Source organism: Gymnoscopelus braueri, assembly GCF_963280865.1.
Source record: "Gymnoscopelus braueri genome assembly, chromosome: 14".
Classification (NCBI taxonomy): domain Eukaryota; kingdom Metazoa; phylum Chordata; class Actinopteri; order Myctophiformes; family Myctophidae; genus Gymnoscopelus; species Gymnoscopelus braueri.
In genome coordinates this window covers 28,449,120-28,474,119 of record NC_137619.1, presented here as the reverse complement: position 1 = coordinate 28,474,119, position 25,000 = coordinate 28,449,120, and the positions used below count along the sequence as shown (strand labels likewise).

Here is a 25,000-nt window from a genome sequence, read left to right as displayed (position 1 = left end):
CACACACACACACACACACACACACCTGCCAGAGGCACCATTTTGTGCCTCTTTCCATGCACACACATACATGGACAGAGATACTCGCACACCTCCACACACTTGAATTGCCTTGGTGGTTGTGTAGTGTTAGCCTGGTAAACCCTCCCTCCGGAAATCTCGGGTTTACCAGGCTAGTGTAGTTTTGCCAGGGTTTGACTCTATTTGTTGACAATATTCCCTCTGCCTCCCTCACACCAGACAAGATCAATTGTCCAGATGAAAACAAGTGGAATTGGATTTCTCAACTAGAGGTGTGGTTATGGATGCATTGGTTTCACCTCCCATGGCTACAGTGTCTATTATGTGTGGGGCGACAGGCGACCTATACCATAATCTGGTCTATACCCTAATCTGTATCGGCCTCTATTCCTCTGACACTGTCATCTAGACTGTGTGCGTGTGCGTGTGCGTGTGCGTGCGTGCGTGCGTGCGTGCGTGCGTGCGTGCGTGCGTGCGTGCGTGCGTTTGTGTGCGTGTGTTTGTGTGCAAGGAGAGATATAGAGTGGTGACAGCAGACAACCAGTTTGACAACCACAGCTAATCTTGCAAACTGCTGGACTGATCAACACCAAACCTTGTACGCATGCTGCCACAAAAGTGGCAATATAAAAGTACCTCCACTAAAAAAACATGTTTTACACATACTGTGTGTTTGATGCTTTTTTTTTAGAAATATTTAACTTACATTTTATATCTGAAGTCAAAGAGGCTGTGATCCTTGCCTGAAACCTTGCCCACATTTAGAGTCATACGTCATAGACGACTGACATCATAAATGACTGGTGTCACAGGCTGGCCACATGATGTCCGAGATGCACATTCGAGCCACAACGTTCTCATGTGGATCCTGAGATCCACATCTAGAGATCCACATGATTCGAATAATTTTTTTCTAAAGTATTGGTTAATCACCTTCAATGCAAGTTTGACCGAAAAAAGATAATTAAAAAAAATACAAAGGTCTCCACCTTTGCAGTCATTTTCCTCTCCTACTCCCAGTACTTCTCCTTTACAAACATCTGTTTCCTGGAGTCATCTTCTGTAACTGTCCATTCCTTTTCCCAAAGCATCTCTTTGTTTCCACATTCATTCCTGATGGAGATCAACTGGTCATAGAAGTTTCTATTCTTAGAGACCTTCTCCTTTGCAGCCATGTCTGCCCTGGCACAGTTCAGTTGGTAGTCTCTATTTTCCTTTATAATGCTGCTTAGTTCCTGCTGGTGGGTATCACTGAGCACATTCATGTGATCCGTCTCTCATCATTCAGATGGGAGAGACATCTCCTTGAGTTGATTGTCTAGAATTTCCATTTGTTCTGTTATAGTTTCCATTCGTTCCGTTTCATTAACTGGAACTTGTTCTCTGTCGTCGTCGTCATCTGGGATGTTATTTTTGCAATTAGTAGTCATGGCTTCCAGTTCCCACCTGATGTCGTGTGGTAGCCCTGACTTCTCCAGACTGTACCCAATAACTACTAGCTTGCATAATGTCTTCAGACTAGGACTTAGGTCTAGGATGTACAGGTCAGACAACTTGGCGTCATCTCCATGGTCTTCAACAGCCCTTGGAACGGATGTGTATCGGTATCCTCCAAAGAGGATGGTACGATCTCCCACTATGCAACAGCCCATCATATACATCCATGAGCATGGGCCTTTCCCCTTGTACTGAACCTTCCGCCAGGAGGAGGTCTCGGGATTGAATTTCCACAGATCGTTGAAGGTCTTGACCAGTTGCCAATTTTTGCCACCAAATATGTATAGCTCTTCATTGTAAGCAAAGGCTGAATGTAATGCACGCCCTTCTGGAATAACCTGTGCAGAAGGCGTGCTCAGCCAGCTGTTGGTGTCTGTGTCAAACACTCTGATGTTGTTGTCCTGGTCCCCATGGCCACCAAATACAAACATCCTTGTCCCAATGATGGTGGCAGAGTGATAGAATGAAACTGGCGCTGGAGTGCCTCTGGTGTTAATTAAAGTCCAGAACATTGTGGTGGTGTCCAACTTGTAGATGTCATTCGTGCATCCAGTCAGCTGGTCGGTATATCCTCCAAAAATATACATAGCCTTCCCCAAGACACAGGCTGAGTGGCCAAACCTCACCACTGGAACACACCCAGAAACCATGGTCTTGAACCACCTGTGGGTGTTGACGTCAAATGCATAAAGTACGTTAGTGTACTCACTTGTGTAAGTACTTCCCCCCCAGATGTAGATGATGTCTTCTATCAGCACAGCGGTGTGGCTGTGGCGCCTGGAGGGAACCTCAAGAAGCTCCCCACTTTCAGTTGTTACTGCAGGCAACTTCGTCCAGCGCAAAGACACTGTGTTGAAGACGTACACGTCGATCCTCTTAGTGCTGGTCTCCCCGTCACAGCCTCCAAACGAGTACACCTTGTGCCCCACTGCCACAGCAGCATGATCGTAGTCTCTCTCTGGTCCTCCTTTCAAATGCAGCGTCCAGCGCAACATATCACACAGCGGCACCAGAGTGCATAGAATTCAATTCACGGAGCCTCACTCTGTAAAAGAATGGAGTCCTGTTGCGCGAGCTACCTCTTATATTGCTACATTGGCACAGATGTCACACAAAGCTGGGCCAATCCGCCATGGGTTGTGTTGGCATTCAGGGAAGGCGTACAACAGTTATGCCCATCAAGTAAATTAAGATAAATTAAGAATTAAGATAAGTATTAAGTACCAATTACAGTTGCACTAGGTGTGACATTACTCCATGCAGATGCGTGTGCAGATCTATAGACATTTGGGGGTTTGGACATAAATATTCAACTCATTGTTAACACATCCACCGCCAAGGGCTAATCTCATAATGTACTCACCAGTGCCAAGGTTTTATTGTTGTTTTTTGTTTTTTTCAGGTCGCCATAGGCCCCGTTAAAATCCTTTAGATTGCCCGATCCAATGTTTGTAAACAACGGGCACATGTCCTGGTGTCTACTCGTCGAGACCGCGTGTCAAACGGAGCCGCCATGTTTGAGTTCTGATCGTTTATGTTAACATGGGAAATGCGAGGATGAAAAACTACATGTCCTGTACAGCTTTTACAGGGGTTTTTTGTGTACGACTTAGAATGAAGGCAGACAGGAAACAAAAAACGTGATCGCACTTCCGGTCGATTTCGGGTGGTGTTACACTGAAAATGGTCCCCCTGGAAAATTGAAAAAAAAAAAAAATCGAAAAAATCGAAAAAGCACCACAGCCCGTAGGGCTACGGTCTCGGCGCTTAACAGTTGGATTTAACGGCCCGTAGGACTACGGTCTTGGCGGTTAATGTGTTAACACATTGACTGCCACGGACGTAATATTACGTCATCTTAAATCCACCGCTTGACCGGCAATGACGTAATATTACGTCATCTGGTGCTTTTAGTGATTACGCTAGAGGGCGCTCTTTGCCAACCTATGAATGATGCCTTGACTTCGAGAGAAGGATACACCCGTTAATGACGTCATCTAAAACATTTTCACCCCGTCCACTACAATGTTATCACATTTATAAAAATACATTTATCTCTGATTTCTTTTCCCAGATTGTGTTTTTCCCAGACCCAGGGGGTCAGGCCTACATGAGGCTTTGTCTGTCCCTCTTTTCCTCCCGGTCAACGTTTTTCCTCCCGGTTCAACGTTTTTCCTCCCGGTCAACGTTTTTCCTCCCGGTTCAACGTTTTTCCTCCCGGTCCCTCTTTTCGATTGGCCAAGCTTAGCGTGACGTAGTGCTCTGATCTTCAGATTTCAACTTATAAAGTGGTTTGTAGGTGTGTTACGTACTAGGAATTTATTCTGGGTCTGGCAGAACCAGGTCTCCTGGTCTTGTTATAACGAGCTATATTCAACTGCCGATAACTACAGAACGACGATCGTGGTTACAATTTTTTTCCCCGGTGGACAGAAGAGAGACTTGTCTTTCCACCGAGACATCGTTTGTTTACATCCGCATTGATCGAAAAATTCTGGGGATCGTCAAAATAAGGTAAAACCGCTGGCAGTGGTGGATGAATTAATTAATTAATACCTGACAATGAATGTGCTAATGGGGGGAAAACGTTTTTCTGGTTTCTGTTCCATGAACCGGTTCGGAATGCCACAAAAACATATGTGTAGACACACACACACACACATACATACAGTACACACAAACACACTACACCACACTCGCCCACCTTTCAGAGCCCCTTGTACCTATTCCATTTCAAATGTCACTTACTTCACATGAGCTTCTCAGCAGAGGGACGGGATCCCTCTCTCTGTCTCGCTCTCTCCCTCTCTCTCTGATTGTCTCTCTATCTCTGTCTCCGTCTCTCTCTCTCTCTCTCTCTCTCTGTCTCTCTCTCCACCTCTCTCCATTTACCTGCTTCTGGCACACAGGGAATTAAGTGGTATTATGGGGAAAGGCTCCTTGCTGAGCTCAACTGCATTACAAAAAACAGGTTATTTACCCTGAGAGCATGACAGAGAGAGAGAAGGTGTGTGTGTGTGTGTGTGTGTGTGTGTGTGTGTGTGTGTGTGTGTGTGTGTGTGTGTGTGTGTGTGTGTGTGTGTGTGTGTGTGTGTGTGTGTGTGTGTGTGTGTGTGTGTGTGTGTGTGTGTGTGTGTGTGAGAGAGAGAGAGAGAGAGAGAAATATTGAGAGAGAGAGAGATATTGAGAGATCATGAGAGAAAGAGAGAGGACTTAAGTGAATTGTCGACTCGAACACCCTAATCACAGTGAAAGCTCCGGACAAAGACAGGCCTTTGGAAGCCAATGGAGTTCACCTCAGGGGGAACCGAAAGCCATTTGGCCCATCTTTCTCTCTCCCTAACCCTCTCACTCATCTCTCTCTCTCTACCCCTAACACCCTCACTCATCTCTTTCTCAAAGTCTCTCTCTGTCTCCATTGCACTCTCACAATCCCTCAACCAGTCTCCAGTATGCATCTCTCTCTCCACATCCGGGCCCTACTCTCCTTCTACACTCTAAAAGAGCACAACAGGTGGCTGCAAATTGTAAGCTTATCACTCTCTCGCTCTCTCTCTCTCTCTCTCTCTCTCTCTCTCTCTCTCTGTCTGTCTGTCTCTCTCTCTCTCTCTGTCTCTCTCTCTCTCTCTCTCTGTATGTATTTAGATGGATTATCTGGCCAGACTGGCAGACCCAGACCCAGAACTATTGACAGAGAGAGTTACGACGCGAGAATATTCAATATTCATGTCATTTATTGCCAAAACAAATACAGCTGGTTTGTAATTCTATTTGTGTGCTCAGTGATAACAACAGGAACAAGAAGAATGCGGAAGTAACGCTTGCCATCTGGTGACCAATAGTTTCAAACACTACGGTATCGTTCTAACCACTGAATCCTCATAATGGGTGTTGATGAGGCATGACAATACATGTGATTGCGTTGCGGCAAGATCAAAGAGTGTTTCAACAGGAATGGGCAGACCTCTTCAGAATAATACCTCCTACAGCACCTAAGAGAGAGAGAGCTTTGACTTGATGCGATGAAGAGAGGATTCAAACACCAAAAAGCTGGCAGGAGGGGCATCATTAAGTATCCCAGTTCTTGGGGGACAGGCAATTTCCACACAGCCCACAACAATTCCCATTCTGGTCCACGGTAGCTCACCGGTTTCCATACAGCCTATAGGTAGATCATTGGCTCCCTGGAGATGGGGAGCCATGACAGCTCTATTCACCGGCCTACTAATGCTATGTTGAGGGGGGTGGGGGTTATGGGGGGGCAGGCGTGTTGAGCTGCTAAGCACGGGCCATTTCCTCATTCTTCCTGTGCCTCCTTTGAGGTGCACAGTCAGAGAAGGCCGTTTCTGTGGGCAATGTGGAGACTGAGAGAGATGGCGAGGTCAAACTCACAGTGGGAAGCGTGGGTGACTAGTGCCGTTTGCCGCTGTACTCTCGCACAATCGGAGTATTGTGACAAATTGACAATGTATTTATTTTTAAAAGAAACGATATGCACAGAAAGGCAGGTAGAAATACACTTGCATGCACACAAGTTGTCGTGGTTCTCCTCGGAGTGGTCCATTGTCAAATGTGACAAAAGCAATGCTCATACAGCTACGCTGAAACATAATGTAACTGCCCTCTGTTTCACTGACTATTTTCACAAGGACTACCTCCATCATCACTGGTCAATGAAAAAGGAGTGCGAGGGTGTGCGAGGGTGTGTGTGTGTGTGTGTGTGTCCACGGGCAGACATGCCACTCCAACAGATCAGAAACATCTCTTACAGTATGAGCACTTATTCATTGATACACAGTGTACAGTTGCTTTCACAACTTTACTGCTACAGTAAGACCTACTTTTGTGTGTGTGCATGTCACACAAAACAAACTGTGTGTGTGTGTGTGTGTGTGTGTGTGTGTGTGTGTGTGTGTGTGTGTGTGTGTGTGTGTGTATGCATGTGTGCTTGCATTTGTGTGTGTTGTGTGTGCTTGTTTGTCACTAGTTTGTTACTACTAAACCCATCCTACAGAGAGCATGGCGCTGTAATTAAGAACAGATGGTTGTGTTTAATAATTCATATGGAAATGGGGATTTGGGTGCAGGGTAGGTGTGCACATTGTGTGTGTGTGTGTGTGTGTGTGTGTGTGTGTGTGTGTGTGTGTGTGTGTGTGTGTGTGTGTGTGTGTGTGTGTGTGTGTGTGTGTGTGTGTGTGTGTACCTGGGCGTGTCTGTCCCGTACGCAAGTAATAGGTGCTGCAGTCGCTCTGTCTTTCTGTCTGTTTTGTGGGCTCTTCAATAGAGTTGCTTTACCGAAACCAGTATCGTAAAAGCAGCCGATATACTGCCTAAAATGCTGGTATCGGTATCGGTATCGGACAGTATGCCAGTCTATGCCATTCTGATACCACATCATTTATCACATGATGATATTTCATATTTTTGATTGATTCAGTTGATGTTGCTGTTAAATACACTTATTATTTTACTAACTTTAACAATTACTAATGGAATTTTTATTTATTCCTAGATCAGTGGTTCTCAAACCTTTTCATTTCAAGGACCTGCATACAATTTGGATTAAGCGGTGGAACCAAATGGACCGCCCTCAAGGAACCCAGATGGTCCACTTTGAGAACCACTGTCCTAGATTTGTTTAGTTTTCACACTGGTATCGAATCAGTACTCGGTATTGACCGATAAGCAAGTTATGGGTTAGGAATCGGTATCGGGTAGGACAAAATGGTAAGGGTACAATACATGACGTGACATACAGTACAGTACTGTATGTGTGCCGGTGTCTCTGTCTCTTTCTTTGTGTGTGCACGCGTCTGCTTGTGTCATGTGCCCACCAGTGGGCCCTGGCCCACAGGCTGAGAAACGCTGCTATATTCAAAAAAAGGTGATGGAAACAAACAAACAATGTGTGTTAAGTGCACCCTTCACTGTCTCCGCAAGGCCAGGCCGAGACTATTATATGTTTTGCACCCTGTCTGTCTGTCCGTCCGTGTGTGTGTCCGTCCCTCCTTGAGCAGCTAATCACCGGCACCGTTGGCCTGATCAAAGCACACACTCCCTGGATGCCAGAGCAGAACCTCTGCCCAGAAATGTTCAGATCGGCCTTTTATAGCTCCACCAGGAGGCCGATTTTTGCTAAACTATTTTTTTTATATTACTCCTAATGTGATTTCTGATAATAAAATCAAAGGAAAAGGTCCTGCACACTGTCTGGAGCTCTTTATTGAATCGACGTTTCGACCTTCATCAGGACCGACACATTTATATTACTCCTACGAATTTTGTACAAACATCACACAAAACGTTATCTCTATAGTCATAGTGATCAACACAGATCTGTCAGATTTTTCATATTCCATCCTGATTGGCTAAGATTGGCATCTAAAGTTTGTAGGAGTGGCTCTTTTTGAACAAAATGCCTCAAATCTAAAACGCAGCGTCCGATTGCCGTGCAACTTTGCACGCACATTCCCACTAGAATGAAGAAATGCCACCCTTTTCACATTGTCCTGTTATAGTGCCAATAGGAGGCCAATTTTGATATTACTCATACAAATTTTGTTCAAACATCATGCAAATCGGTACACATTATCTCTATAGTCAAGTGATCAAGACGGATCTGTCCGATTGTCCGTATTCCATCCTGCTTAATTCCAAACAATGCTGGCCCAAAATAACCTACCTGACCTGGCGGAGACCTTTTTCTAGTTAAATCTGTCCTCTACCTCAGCAGTGGTGTTTTTTTTTCTTCTTAACACATCGGGTGCCAAACACGGTCTGAACCGTGTCTGCGCAGAGTAGCGGTCCGGTGCCGAACACGGTCCAGACCGTGAAATATGTCTTTTTGTTTTTTTCGTTTTTCTCCACACGGGCGGGGCTAGAGCAGCTCTGGGAGTACCCATTGTGATCTTGAGAAGGATAGGCCAGATAGATCACCGGAAACAAAAACATGGCTCCCATCCACTTCCTGTCTATTTCCTTCTTTAAAACACCTATATCTCCGAATCTGTTTCCGGTGGGGAAAACCGGTCATGCGCGATGCGTGATCCCCCCCCATTGTAACTCGCGAGTGAAATGTTATCGTTCCAGGCTGTAGCCAGGGTCATCGCGCAACATGAATGGATGTTTTTTTTTACATGGATTTGCTCCTCGTGGAGTCTAGAGCCTTAAACAGCAAAACGCAGTCAATGGGGAGAATGCTGGCACCCAACGTAAGTTGTTATGAAAAAATGCTGGCACCCAATGTGTTAATGGCAGTGTCTAACTTTAACAACACAATGCAATATTTTGCTGAAAATTCTCAGCCAAGAGGGCCGACACTTCTCCAGCCTTGTCTCTAAAAGTGCTAAGGCTGCTTTTGTGGGGAAACCCTGTTGTTTAAACAGGAGCCAAGCAAAAGTTAATGTATCTAATTAGCCACACCACTCAGCATTTTGATGAAGAAATATTTGAGCAGGCCAGGATTTAAGCTGGAACAAATCAGAGCGGGAGACACAGAGAGGGAGAGAGAGAGAGAGAGAGAGAGAGAGAGAGAGAGAGAGAGAGAGTTACAGTATGTACAGATATTATTAACTGTATGTGGTGTTAATGGACATTATAGAGTGGACTGGACTAACTACATTGAACTAGACTGTAATTGACAGCAGACAGACATACAATGGCCCTCTGTCAGAACTGGGCATGAGTGGAAGGGAGGGACAGGCGGCGCGCACGCACACACGCGCACACACACACACACACACACACACACACACACACACACACACACACACACACACACACACACAGTCAGGGTCAGTAATTGAGTGGGAGGGATAAGCTCTCTTCGTTCTTTCTGTCTGCCTGTCCACTCTCTCTCACCGCCTCACACATACACACACACACTCACACGCATCAGTCACTCCATCATCACCCGACAAGACCAATTTGTTGCCCCGAGTTACCGGCGCAAACCAGGACAAAGTCAGCTGTCAATCAGGCAGCTGAGGTATGTCATTGGCTCGCTGGTTGCCAGTGGTTACAAATTGTGTTGCTTAGTTAAAGAGCTGATTTACTCTTAAGGAAGCCAGGGAGCAGCACTTAGTGAACGCATGCACACGCACGCGTGCACTCAAACACACACACTCACACACACACGCATGCACGCACGCACGCACACAGCCTATATTTTCTAGGACAAAGACACGCCTTTTTCACCAAGACAAACTCTCTATCACACTCACACTGCCTTGAATAAAGAACAGCTATATGAGATAGGGAATAAAAATGCATTGGTGCCCCATATCAGACAAAACAGAACTACGCTGTGATAAACTGGTAGAGAGAGAGAGGGAGAGATGGTGAGGGAGAGTCTGATAGACACAGAGAGAGAGAGTGATAGAGAGAAAGAGAAGCGGAATGGAGACTGAGAAAGGCATGATATTATCCATTCATTTTAAACAGGGGTCGGGGTGATTGAGTGAGCTCTGCTGCGGATGAATCTGTGCGTGCGTGCGTGTGTGTGCGAGTTTGCATTCTGGTCCCTGGTCGCCACAGACACACTGACACAAAATGAACAGCGCTCAATCTCCCTCTGTGTGATTGCTGCTCCGGTGTCAAGATAAGTGCTGCATGGGGCCTGTGGCAGCCAACCCGCAGGTCTGCAGGACAGCAAGACAGCAAGACACAGAGAGAGGTTTGACTGACAAGATATTAGGGCTGGGCAACTAAAAACATATTTGTTTTTATATATATATTTAAAACCAATAACCAACATAATATATAATATAACAGACTAATCGAGAAGCACGTTTATTTATTTATTTATTATATATCAACGACTCGACAATTTGAATAGGTTTTTCATAATCGACTAAATCGATTAGTCTGTTTAACCCCTTTTGGGCGGGAACCGCTTTTTGTAACTAAACCTTTCAGGACGGAAACCCCTTGTTGCTATGTACAGTATATAGCAACATAATTTTTTTGTAATTTTTGAATAAATATTTGAAGTTTTTCAAGTCAGGATTTAGAAGGTGTTTTTAGAATCGGCCTCATGTCTAAATGGGTTAACCATTTAGACCTGTTACACTTCATTGTAGTAATAGTGAAAATGGTAAAAAGAAAAACGAGACATTGTTACTTTTCTTTGTACCTGTGTCTGTCCACGTCCGTCTTTCTTTATGTCTTTAGTAGGATTGTTCCAGAATTAATTCATTTGGTTCACACTGAGGGTTTTACTGTGGATCTGGGGAGGTAGTTCAGAGCGGCCGTCACCGACGGCTTGACATCAAACAAACACTGATGAAGGTGGACCAGAGGGGGAACCGAATAAAGGCGCACATGAATGATAGAGAGAAGAGAGAGAGACATACTGCATGCAGGACACCAGGAATCACAGATAGGACGAAAGGACAGCGAAGACGTGTGCATGTTCCTCCCATCACCCTCCCCTCCCTCCCTCAGCCGCCCGCCCCTCCAGAAATGAATATTTCTCATCACCATATGAATATTGCGGGCGTGACAAGCGCGTGTAAACACACACAGGCGGAGTGCTCAAATCCACTCACTGGGAGCTATTAAGTCGTCAGCCAGGCACAGAGAGGCTGACAGGGGAGACAAACGCTGCGTGTGTGTGTGTGTGTGTGTGTGTGTGTGTGTGTCTGTGTGTGTGTGTGTGTGTGTGTGTGTGTGTGTGTGTGTACACGCGCGCGTGCGTGCGTGTGTGCGTGTATGGTGACAGGAGACAGAAGCGATGTGGTGGGAAGCTGAAAACGGAGCAGCCACAGAGAGAGAGAGTGGACAGGCAGATATTAGAAGGAGAGAAGATTCGCTGGCAGACTGCTAATTCTTCTTGTCTGAGAAAAAAACATCCAACGGCTGCTCAAGTTGTCCCTGTCACTGTCACCCCAAAACCCCAGGGGAAGGTGTGTGTGTGTGACAGTGTGTGTGTGTGTGTGGTGCCCTTTGTTGGGATCCCATACATGTGCACTCCTCCTCCCGCCGTGAACCCACCATACAAACTTGCCAGCTTCCACCTGTCTGATTCAATAAAGGTTGCTCACTCAATAGGGTGTCTGTGTGTGTCTGTGTGTGTGTGTGTGTGTGTGTGTGTGTGTGTGTGTGTGTGTGTGTGTGTGTGTGTGTGTGTGTGTGTGTGTGTGTGTGTGTGTGTGTGCACGCATATCTGGACTGGAGTGGGTTGTTATCTCTAATCGATAGAGTACCTGTCAAGGTGACCTTGTTACCTCTCTCTCGCTCTCTCTCAGTGATGTGATGTTCTGCAGGTTTTTCCAGTATTCTCACTTTCTCTCTCACCCCCATCCCTCTCTGGTGCTTTTTTTTCACGGTTATCAAGTGTGATGATACACAAAATCACACATGCACACACAAATGTGTGTACACGGACACGCACACACACACACACACACCCCCACACACACACCCCCACACACACCCCCACACCCCCCCCCACACACACACACACACACACACACACACACACACACACACACACACACACACACAATCAGATCTCCATGCATCTTTTTTATCAGTGAGTGTGTAAACTTGAATCAGAACGACACCATTCAGGAAGGCAATTGGTATCATTTTCCATCTACTATAAATGGCGTCATATACAGGTTTATGTTTACTCCCTGAATACGCACATAAATCAACCCTACAGTATACTACTGGTCCACTCCTTTTTCCCTCTACACCAAATCTACAACAAGCTCACAAGAGCTTGAGAGCTTGTAGATCTGCTATTTTCGCTAAATGTTCGCTCAAGAATATTGAATCTAGGGTTCAAGGTTTCAGTCAACTGACCTCCTCCTTTCCTTTTAACTCATTGACTGCCATTGACCAGTAATACTCATCATTTGGCCCAAGGCTCACACCGCCATTGACGAGTCCCTCGTCATGTGGTGTTTTCAGTGGTTTACGCTAGACACCGCTGTTCCGCAGCCTGTGAATCATGATGATGATGATGAAGAGCACAGCCAAATAGGCAGCTATAGACGATGCTTTAACTCTGGCAGTCAATGAGCTAATGGGTTAAACTGATACTCGTAACTTTGACTAAACCTCTAGGGACCTCTCAAGGGGACGCGCTGTCCTCTAGATCCAAGTGAAAAAGAAAAAAAAAAGTGAAGTATAAAACTGCAGTGATTTTGTGTTTTAACTTGACTAGAATATTGCTTGTGGATGGCCAGGCGAAGGTGATGTCAGGCGCTAAGTGGGCCAGGGGCCTATCAGTCAGCAGATCTATATGGCTCCTAACCAGCGGCGACAGGTCCTTAACGCAGAGAGCGGACAGAGATGCCCCTAACAGATGCCCAGCAAAGTGCCTGATTAAAACTTAATAGGCAGAAGAGGCCGCGTGTGTGTGTACGTGTGTGTGTGTGTGTGTGTGTGTGTGTGTGTGTGTGTGTGTGTGTGTGTGTGTGTGTGTGTGTGTGTGTGTGTGTGTGTACGTGTGCATGGGATGCGAAGGAGATGCGACATGGGCGCCAGCCCTCCAGCGAGCGAGGGGGCATGCCAGCTGCTACTGTCCCCAGAGAGAGAGCCCTGAAGCTGGGCAGCGAGTCAGGGCAGTAGGGGGTTCTCCATGGGGCCATGGCAGAGTCACAACAAAGTGCTACATAGGACAGATGAGACGAGACGTGACACTCCCCACTCTATAACTGAGCTCTATATTCCACATTTATATTACTATGCTAGTTATTAAAGGACATTTTTGAATGGCAATTTTATAAATGGCATTTCTAACTTTTTTTTTTGCCATTTTTTATCCTGACCCTAAAGCCTGACACACACACACACACACACACACACACACACACACACACACACACACACACACACACACACACACACACACACACACACACACACACACACACACACACACACACACACACACACACACACACACACACACACACACACGCACACACACACACAGTCTTCCACATTTCCTAGCTCGTATCCGTGTAGCGACCCCACAAAAGACCCCACCGTAACCGATCCGCCAATCGAGTTCAGCTCTATTGGCTCAGCTGGGTCCGAGCGTGGGTTGTCGAGCAGGAGGTACAGCGTTCAATCCCAGCTTGTGCATTGATCACTACAGTACATTGGTGTCAGAAGTGGAGCACTCCTCTTGCTTGGGGTGACAGCTAAGGAGCGAGGACGCACTTAGCCGCATTGTGCGAGGACATGCTTCACGAATGGCGGGGGTAGTGTAGCGACCCCACAAAAGAACCACCTGTAACTGCTCCGCCAATCTAGCTCAGCTCTATTGGCGCAACGGGTTGCGAGCGCAGGTTGTCAAGCAGGAAGTCCGGGGTTCGGTCCCAGCTCGGGGCATTGATCGTTACATCCGCAAGGTATGAGTAGCTCACCTGGGGCCCAACAAGCCAGCAGCCGATAATTTACCTGCCCACAGCAAATTTAATCTGACTATCGTCATCTCCATCCCTCCCATTTTGTCTTTAATCGCCTCTGCCCACACCCACAGAGCCCCTCCCATTCCTGTCCCTGATTATGCTGTCAATACGGTGCGGATGAGAGGAGCTGACAATTGACCGTCGCAGATCGATGCCGGCTAATAAGCATGTCAGGAGAGAGGAGAAAAGAGCAAGGCATCGACAGGAAGAGAGAGGGAGAGAGAGAGTGAGAGAGAGACAACAGGGAGACAGAATGGAGAGAGAAAGGGAGTTTGATCAAATACGTCTGTCTGGCATGTGGAGATGTAAGTATGATGATTGGTGTGTTATTGCTGGTTTAATGTTAGGCAATCAGGGCCCTGGTGCCTCTAGATATCAACAAATATCCATCAAATCGGCCCGCTCTCATTCTCTCCCCCACTCCACTTGGACCACCCCCCAACACACACACACACACACACACACACAAACACAAGCACACACACACATACATACACGCACACTCAGCTGACGACACAGCGACAACAAATTGGCAAAGGTGGCCGCATTTAAAAAAGCACAAAAAAAACAAATGAGGGTAAATTGATGGTCCCCACTTTTGCCACAAGAAGACAAAGGGAGAAATTAAAAAAAGGTGGTTGCAAGGTGTTGAGTGGGGGTAGGGCTGTTGTTTGTATTGAGGAAGATCATCTCTAGTCCCCCCCCACCGCCACCTCCGGTGTAGAAGTGTGTTGGTGTTGATATAATAACACAGCCAGGTGTCTGTGTCCAATTCCCTGTCATTTGAACTTTTGTGTAAATCACCATGTTTCTTTTTTTCACCACCTCCCCCCTCCTATCTTTCTCTGTCCTCTCTTTCTCTCCGTCACTATTCAATCTCTTTCTCCTCCACTGAGGTGTCATTTTCTTTTGCTCAAATTGCGTCTTCCATGGCCTCCCAGACGGGACAATTGCCGGTGTATGGATCCTGATGGAGGCTTATCTGTGTGGATGAAATACTGTCACTAGCGAGCACACTGTAGCCAACAATACTGCCTATACTGCCTGACTACACTGTCTGTCTGTCTGTCTGTCTGTCTGTCTGTCTGTCTGTCTGTCTGTCTGACAGTACTGGTGGAAAGCTTGGTTTCTATTTACTACTGATCCGGTTTAGTAATTTGCACACACACATACATACACTAAGGCTGCAACTATATTATTTTCTTTTAGTGATTATTCGATCGATCACTTTTTCTATTAATCAAATAAAACGTTTTTTATTTAGTATATGTCAGCGAATCGACAATTGTACAATTTCAATTAGATTTTTTATATTCGACTAAATAGATTAGTCTGATTAACCACTTAAACTCTACTTGAACAAAGTGTGGTCAATCTCGAATTGTATCGATCGCCAAGGTCACTCATATTGCAAATTTGAAAGATTTTTGCCTATAATGACATGCCCAAAATAGGGATGCAAGGTTGAAAGTGCATGGTTAATTGTTGCAGCCCTATTGGACTTCATGGCCAATTTATGTTACTGTATTCAAAATATGAAAAAATGATAAAAAGGGGGGGGGGGGGAGTTTTCCCTAAAAATGTATTTGAATAAAAATTCGAATACATTTTATACGATACATAGTTTTTTCTAATCAATAAAAATGATTATTGATTAATTGTTGCACCCCTAATACATGCACATACACAGACCGTTTCTGTATCCTCTCTAGACCAGATCTGCAAAGCGAATGACTGGGATCAGACTTCAGCTAGGGGGCAGTGTCTCAGGAGGTAGAGCAGCCATGTTGGAAGAGGAAGATCCCCGGTTCGATCCTGGCTTTGTGTCGAAGTGTCATAGAGCAAGCCACTGAACCTCCAACTGCTTCCCAGACTATTTTGAAAAAAGGAAAAGTGTCATGTCCAGCAGCACGCGCCATGCCGTCCCTGCCAGGCATGCTAATGGCCATGCAGAGACCCTGAGTCTGGCCTCGGGGTTCAGGCCGTGTCCCTGCCAGAGAAGGGCCACGCGTCCCATCCGCATGGGGTGGCGGACGGCAGCATGGACAGAGCGACGAGTGATTGAACGAAGGGGAGAAGAATGGCCTTTGCTCTCATTTACATGTTTATAGCTCCTCAGTGGGGAGGTTGGGGTGTGTGTGTGTGTGTGTGTGTGTGTGTGTGTGTGTGTGTGTGTGTGTGTGTGTGTGTGTGTGTGTGTGTGTGTGTTCAAAGGACATGTCCAATTATCAACCCCGTTGCTTTCTCACCCATGCTCCCAGACAAAACAAGCAAACACACGCACAACAATATGATGACTGGATGACAGGATGATAACACAGGCTGGTAGTGTGTGTCTTGTGGGCATTGGGGTCTCGTGTCACATAACTAAGGTCATCAAGCGGGCATGGATTCAGACGGTTGTAATTGACATGTGTTTGTGATCCAGAGCTGCACACACACACACACACAAACACAGAGACGAGGAGACAGTGTACATAAAGCAACATTTATCTCTCTCTCTCTCTCTCACACACACACACGCACACACACACGCACATACACACACACAAACACAGAGACGAGGAGACAGTGTACATACAGCAACATTTATCTCTCTCTCTCTCTCTCTCTCACACACGCACACGCACACACACACACACACACACACACACACACACACACACAGAATGGGGTTAACTCACAAACTCCAGGCACGTTGGTGCTGAGACATAACATATGCCATGTGGCAAACGTACAAACTCAAGCATACATAATGCGTTATTTCCATGTTAATGCATAGCTAAGCATCCCCATGGCAATGGGAATGATTGACACTGACAGCCCAAAGGGGAAGGGTTGGATTGGCCAGTGGAGGTAAATAAGACAGAGATTTTTTTCCAAATATATTTGCTCACACACACACAGACACACACACACACACACACACACACACACACACACACACACACACACACACACACACACACACACACACACACACACACACACACACACACACACACACACACACACACACACACACACACACACACACACACACACACACACACACACACACACACACACACAAACACAAACAACAGAAACAGGAAATAAATGCAAACATTTATCCAAACCGGTTTGAAAAACATAAGCTAATCTAACAGGCAGAGTATGAGCTGGCGGCAGGCGAACTGCACTCTCACACACGCCATCAGATAGTCAACCTCTCATCTCTTCACTCAATTGACCCCTCCCACCTTCAACACACATACACACACACACACACGCACGCGCACACACACACACACACACACACACACACAGCATACACACTCACACATACACACACACACTTAGGGGGGGAGAGAATATTAAAAACAAACAAACAGAGAATTGACTGGCTGCGGGGAATTACAGCGTTGCTGATTACATCTGACCTCTCACCCCTGCTGTCAAAATGCGCTCCTCCCCTCTTCTTCTTTCCTCTCCGTTTACCTGTCAGAAGCCCTCCCTCCCACCATCCCTTATCTCCTGCCTGCTATTTATTTACCACAACCCCTTCCAGAATATTTAGTAGCGGTTTTGGTATGCTGTGTGTAAATTTGGCCGTTGAACATTGGTTCTAGCCTGGCAGAGAACCTCACATTAGGTTGAAATATCAGCGTAGAAAATAGGGCTAGAGATGGGCAATATAGTACCAGATTTTCCGAAACTATATACATTTAATGAATATGAAAAGGTCACTATCAAGATATCGAAAATATCCTTTCACATGATAAGCCCATATATAGGCAGCCCATATACAAACTTGCAGACTTGCAGATTCCAGCGGTGCTGGAGATTAGCTGCGCACAGACACACACAAATAAGAGGGACAGCGAGTGCATTTTCCGGCAGCGGCTGCTGCCGGTGGCGGCTGGAGCTGCCGGTGGCGTCAGCTTTGGGAGTGTGCTGCGTTTGTGTAACGCAGTCCCCACCAATATTATTTACGATTCTGTGCCTATCGGTACATAACTCGGACGGCGCTTAGTCGAATAGCAGACCATCGGCCGGTCGTCGCGGGCACTCGCGCCTGGAGGCGCTCGGGCGCGACTCCTTGGCCTCAAGGTCTGCTGATTCGGCGCGCCTCCGTCATGGTCCAAAACTATACTTTATCGGCGGAAAAAGAAGTTGACTGCCGCTCCTCCACCGGCAGTTCCGCGACTGCCGCTCCTCCACCGGCAGTTTCCGCGGCAGTTCCGCTGCTCCGCCGGCAGCTGACGCTCCACCGCCGGCAGTCACTGCCGGGAGCTGCCGCTCCTCCACCGGAAGTTCCGCGGACGTTCTGCGGCTGTTGCCGCTGCCGGAGAATGCACTCGCTCCTTCTGACAAATAAGACACACGAACGGACTTCAGACGTCTGGCCTTCGGCGGAGACAATAAAATCATATGCAAGCAAAATAAATGTGCGCTGCACACACACTGTACAAAGACACATAGGGGCGCAGAACTAGGGGTTAAATTGGTGTTCAAAGAGTTGAGGTTTCCAAGGGGCTTATGGGGCTGTAATCTAGTGTCTCGTCCCTAGTCTCTTTTGTTAGTCAGCGGTTTACCGGCAATCTCTCCACCTTGACAGAAGGCTGGGGTTGGGCAACAGTCATTTCCTAGTAGAATGGCTTGGAAGATTGTGTTGTGCCATCATTGAATTTCATCTGACCCCAATTCTTGGCTTCTACTAGAAACACCTAATTCAGTTTTTCTCACAATAGACGTTCCAGTGAGCCGTGATAGAATGAAAAGCCGTTGACTACAAAATGAATTTCAATTCATCCCTGAATGAAAGCTGTTTCTCTCCCAATGAACTTCAACACTCAATCCAACATTCAAAGTCCCAAACAAATGTTGGACGATAAAATTCTAAATAGGCTACACCTATCAAATGGTGCAAGGTAAAAATAAAATAAAAATAAAAATAATAATCAGTGTAGAGTGCACACATAGAGGGGTTACGACCTCAGTCAGTCTCCAGTGTTTCTTCAAGAAAGAAAGAAAGAAAGAAAGGACTGTAAAAGAAAGAAAGGAAGGAAGGCTCAGTATATAAGACCCATCTCATCCAATACAAGGCTATAGCCTGCATGGGGCATATAGCAGAGCCATCTGATCCGTTAAAGGGACTTAGCCTCTCTCAAAGCCACTTAGCTCCTCCGATTCACAACTGCAAACGGGTAGCCTACCTGGATTATGAGATGGTGCGACCGTAGGGTTAGTGTGAGAGGTTAATCGGGGTAGGGTCCCCTTTAACCTGAGGCCGATTCTACAAAATGCCCTCTAAATCCGTAGTTCTCACACTTTCAAGATTTTTTCAAAAGCGTTCAGAAATAGCAGATGTACAAGCTCGCAGCACGGCACAAAGTGACACGCTGTGAGCTTGTAGATCTGCTATTTTTGAATAGCCAACGCTAAAATCTAAAATGACACAGATGCCTTCCCGGTTTTAATGGGTTAACCGCGATAGTTAGATTTTGTTAAGACCCCAAGGGACAGCGGGGGCAGTAGCATGCCACTTGGACACAGGCCGGTCAGCCTCGGTCGGGTAGCCTGGAGGAAGGTGTCTGTTGCAAGACCCGAAACACCCAGTGACTCCAGGAAACAACACTGATGATGTGTCTGCAAGTTTGTGCATCAGTAGATGTTTTATTAACTGAGTCAACCGTATATTTTCGCTTAATCGTTAGGTTCGGTTGCCTTCAACTTTCTAATATTAGGTATATTAGATAGGAATATGTTAGTATAATGTGGTCCCCTTACTCTTTCCTATGACGCAGTAAGGTGAGGAACTGTCCCATGACCCTCTTAAATGTGGCCTTTAGATAAGCTTTTACAATTTACAGTGATAACTTCAGGGCTAGCTATTGTGGTGCCATAATCTAAAACTGTAATGATATCAGTTGGATATTCGGTATTGGGCGTGTACAAATGACTTATCGGTATCTACACTGTTATCAGTGCCGTTATGTCACTGAAATTATGATGCATTCATTATGTGCACAATGATGTATTTATCTTTCAGATTTTATTGAAAATAAACATTGTGGTCGAGTAGATATAGACAATTAACATTTTGGGGAGAAGAATTTTACTTTAATCCATTGATACCTGGAACGCATATGTGTCACTTTAGATGTCTTTGGCTATTCAAAAATAGCAGATATACAAGCTCATAGCGCGGCACCGAGTGCCGCGCTATGAGCTTGTAGATCTGCTATTTTTGAAAAATCTTGAAAACATTTTTTTTCGATTTCTTTCCAAAAACTGTTATGATTTTGTTTTTTTTTAAAGAATCGCCTCAGGTCTTAATGGGTTAAGTTAGAAAAAGAGCATGCGTTGAAGCCGCCATAACAGAATCAGAATTCAGCAGAATCTCTTTTATTTGGCCAAATTAGTTATTAGTCATCAAATCAAATCAAATTCGTTTTTCCCCACACACACAGAGGCTTTTATTGAACTTCCAGACGGGACCTTGCAAAGAGCCCAGTGTGATAACATCCTGCACAGGACCCGTCTAAAGAATGTGTTCTCTCAGCTAGTGCTGCTGAGGGAGAGGGAGAGTCATCGCTTCAAGTGACTGATCACAAACCATATCACTGGTGCTCAGCCATCTGAATCCGGTGACCCAGATTGTTGAGCCTTCTATTCCTGCCTCCTCTCTCTCCTCCCCCACAAATCTCATATGTCTATCTCCCTCTCTCTGCCTTCAACTCTCTCTCTCTGTCTGTCTCTCTCTCTCTCTCTCTCTCCATCTAATGACAGCTGTGTGATGGTAGTTAGCTGGTAGTGGGGTGGAGGGGGCTGTAGTGTGGCGGAGGCTGATTTAGCTGCTGTCACAGCTGAGAGCTTTTTATCCTGTGTGGGAGAAGACATAGAGATGGACACACACGTGAACCCCTGAGGGAGGGACACACACACACACACACACACACACACACACACATATGGATGCATTCATACACAGATGTGTACATACATACACGCATATACTCACAAACACCTGCATGCATTCATACACAGATGTGTGCAGCATACGCACATATATTCACAAAGATCTGCATAGATACGCATGCACGCATGCACACACACACACACACACACACACACACAGATGTATGCAGATTCATATACTGTACAAACACCCACATGCAGGAGCACATGTACACATACTGTAAACACATGCATATGTGTGTGTGTGTGTGTGTGTGTGTGTGTGTGTGTGTGTGTGTGTGTGTGCGATACACACACACACACACACACACACACACACACACACAAAATATGTACAGATATGTACATCAGTAGATCTGCACGTGGACCACATTTACATTGACAGGTGCACAGACTCACATAAAGCCATACTCAAAATCCTGCATAGATATGCACGGCACACATGCGCATGAAGATGGATAGACCAAACAGTGCTGGTGTGTGTGTGGGTGACGGGTGTTGAAGCCAACTCATGCATTTGTTGGGTCTTGAGAGAAATGTCAGAGGAAATAAAAAGACGGATATGACAGAGAGACAAGAGAGCAAAAGAGAGAATTCGGACAGAATAGGAGAGAGAGAGAGAGAGAGAGAGAGAGAGAGAGAGAGAGAGAGAGAGAGAGAGAGAGAGAGAGAGAGAAACTGACAAAGAAAGAAAGAGTTGAGTGTCACCTCTCCAAGACAGCCTTCAGAATAGTGTGATGTTGCTAGGAGATAAACTGGTTTATCCCATTAAAACCGGGAAAGCATCTGTGTCATTTTAGATTTTTCTTTTTTTACATTTTTGAAAAATCTTGAAAGTGTGAGAACTACTGATTTTTAGAAGGCATTTTGTAGAATCGGCCCTCAGGTCTTAATGAGTTATTTTCCCCCCGGAGGGTTTTACAGCATTCGGAGGGTCTATTGGTCAGTGTACAGATCAATGCAGCACTTCAAACTGTCTCTTTATGATATCGCACTAGTCTGGTTCACACCGCCCAGAGACCAGACCAGACAAGAATCTTGGGGGAAGAAAGCAAGGAGGATCCTGACGTTAGCCATGTTTCCATTCAAAGGTGCTATTGTTTTTAATCCCAGTTATGATGCATCAGAAAAGCTAAACGGAAACTTTTAAATATTATTCATATTATTCTTTCTTTGATTTAATGTTTTTTTTGTGTGCAATTTCTTGCCAAAAAATGCAATCCCCCCCATAGCCCCAGTCACTGCAAGTCAGCCCCTACTGGCAGTTTTGCCATGTCTGCTTATTGTAAGCGACTTTGGGCTTGTTTTTCTGTACAAAAACCTGAATATTAACGGAGCTTAAATCTCTACACTCACATCTCACACCTTCACACACAGAGGTTTGCATGTCAAGATAAGGGAGAGGTAAAAGGAGATGCACACACTCACTCTGCGGGACTGTGGAATACACATTTCATCCATTCTATAGACGTAAGCATGTAGGCACATCACATGTTTGACTCGCATACCCACCCGCAAGTGGAGACGTGCATAGAGGAGCAACAAAAGTGTACATTATGCCAATGTTTGACAAGTTTTTATAATATAGTTTGTTGATTACTTTTGACGCAGTAATGGTCTTTTTCCTCTTTTTCTAAGTATTAAGAAGGTCTGTAAAGTCCGTAAATGGTCACTTAACTGTTATCTGGGGACACCCCAAAATCACATGGGGACCCCCACAGGTTGAGAACCACTGGCATAGACAGTGAGGAATGAATGAAATCTCCACGGTGGTGAGCAGGAACTTTACCCCTGCGCCACACAGACACATCAAATTTTGATTAATGAAATAAGAATCTTTTTTTTTTGTCAAGTTTTTGTCAATAAAGGTAATTAGATATGGAAACGTTTTCATAGAATTAATGTAGTGACTTCCTATAGTCACCTTTCCAAAAAGTAATCAATCATAATCTTCTAATCTAATCAATCTTCATTTATTCACATCAGCCAGATTGATGGAAATGTACTGAATAATTCATGTTTATGTTTGCAGGAATTGAAAAGTGCATTTAAGGTAGCAAAAACTCAGTTTGAGGTTCTGTTGGAGTTCTCTACAGAGGACATGGTCATTTGGAACCTTAGAGCAGTGGTTCCCCGCGACCCAAACTAGTGAAAATAGAAGCTCACCACATATTTATTTTTCTATATTTTGTCCTTTGAAATTGCAACCCATAAAAATTGGTCCGCAACCCACAAATGTTTGAGAACCAGTGCCTTAGTGGGTGCCACGCTGCCACCAGTATTTGGCTTCATAGACTAAACTGAACCACTGTGAAAACATGGATAAGAAAATAAACAATTCAATATTCATTTAAGAAGGAATAGTTAGTTGCAGCGCAGTGATACAGACATAGGGGTATCAACGCAAACTTGGTTGCAGTATGCAATAATGCAATGCACCCCTCCAAAAAAATAAATAAATGATTTCCCATGCGACTGGAGCCGTGAGCGTGATGCCAAAAAATTTACAAAATTTGTGCGCTGGGTCATTAATTGTTTTGTGCCACTAGTAGTTGGCACACAGAGAGCATACAGTAGGCTAAAATGGTGCAGACAGAGTAGAGAATGGCGTAACAGAAATAAAATGACACCAGTTATTATAGAGCAGAGTTCTGCCTAATTATCTGTTAGAGGTGCAGTGGCTGTTTTTAAATCAGTGACACGCTAAACATCAGCCACATAATGAGGACAGATATGGTTGCCGGGGCAGGTAGGGGCAGGGTAGGACAGAAGAGGCAGCTATAGGTCAGAGTACAGACAGTAGGGCATGGGAGGGTCTAGGCCAGGGCACAGGGGCTTCACATAAAATGCGAGAGTATACGGTACGGTTACCGTGGGCAGGCAGGGAAGGCATAGGGGACAGAGAGGGTAGACTGAGACAAGAAAATTCTATAGGTCACAAAGTATAGGTCACACGATCATGACAGCAAGACAATGGAGACGACCCTCATTTGACAAAATTATTAAACGCTGATGCTTGCCGTACAAATATCGCTAGCATGAAAAACAACCACGCGGTTTAATATCACGACTTATGCAGCGGCGGCAACAAGTTTTGGAGGTGAATGCTTCAAGGTTGGTCGCAAAATTGAATTAGTTAAAAAGGAATTTCAGACAACTTTAAAGTTCAGTTTTGATCTTAAGACCCCAACGCTGTCTCACCAAAACACACACAAATACATACAGTACAATGCAACCCCCACCCACCTCCAGGCACAAACACTCAGGGCCACTGCAGGGCTTTGGGGGGGGGGGGTGAAGCTCAGGGTCTATATACTGTAGTTGTTCTCCCTCACTGGTTTGACTATGGCACTTATCTACCTACTGCAGAGAAGAGACTACAGATAGCATACAGATGAGCTCTACTGCCTGTCTCTGTGAGTATGTGGACTGTATGCGTCTGTGCACGTGCATAATGTACACTTTTGTTGCTCCTCTATGCCCGTCTCCACTTGCGGGTGGGTATGCGAGTGAACATGTGATGTGCCTACATGCTTGCCTCTATAGAACGGATGAAATGTGTATTCCACACAGTCCCGCAGAGTGAGTGTGTGCATCTCCTTTTACCTCTCCCTTATCTTGACATGCAAACCTCTGTGTGTGAAGGTGTGAGATGTGAGTGTGGAGATTTAAGCTCCGGTAATATTCAGGTTTTTGTATCCCCACTCTCTCTCTCTCTCTCTCTCGTTCCTTTTCTCTCTCTCCCTTGCTCTCTCTCAGTGGGATTAACCTCAAGATGGAAAAGATGTGACCGACAGACTGTTGACAAAACCACACTTATAAATGATACAAGAGCTCAGCGATAGGATGGCATTCGAAAGCCGACCTTTTTCACAACAAAGCAAGGAGCGCCAACAGGGTGGGTTTGGGGTGTCGAGATCCGACTTTGGTTTCACTGCAGTGTTTTACGCTAATGCTAGCTGTTTTTTTTAATTACACAGCGTTGTCAAGGCCTGTAAATCACAAGCACAGACTTGCAAGAAGTAAAATACCGTGCTTCCTCCCTTTCGAACCCAAGACGCTGTATTATTTCAGCACTTTCAACATTCACA

General features: G+C 45.5%; 2 protein-coding genes across 2 annotated transcripts in view; both read right to left on the bottom strand.

Annotated features, from left to right (window-relative positions):
- The window catches only part of camkmt (calmodulin-lysine N-methyltransferase), a 140,906-nt gene that overhangs the window by 59,794 nt on the left and 56,112 nt on the right, over nucleotides 1–25,000 (bottom strand). The gene's annotated exons all lie outside the window — the stretch shown is intronic.
- Nucleotides 1,302–2,513, bottom strand: LOC308099992 (kelch domain-containing protein 3-like; the record flags this gene model as incomplete). The annotated part of the gene is made up of 1 exon (XM_080448893.1): nucleotides 1,302–2,513. One exon carries the CDS (start codon nucleotides 2,511–2,513, stop codon nucleotides 1,302–1,304), a length of 1,212 nt encoding a protein of 403 aa, XP_080305019.1.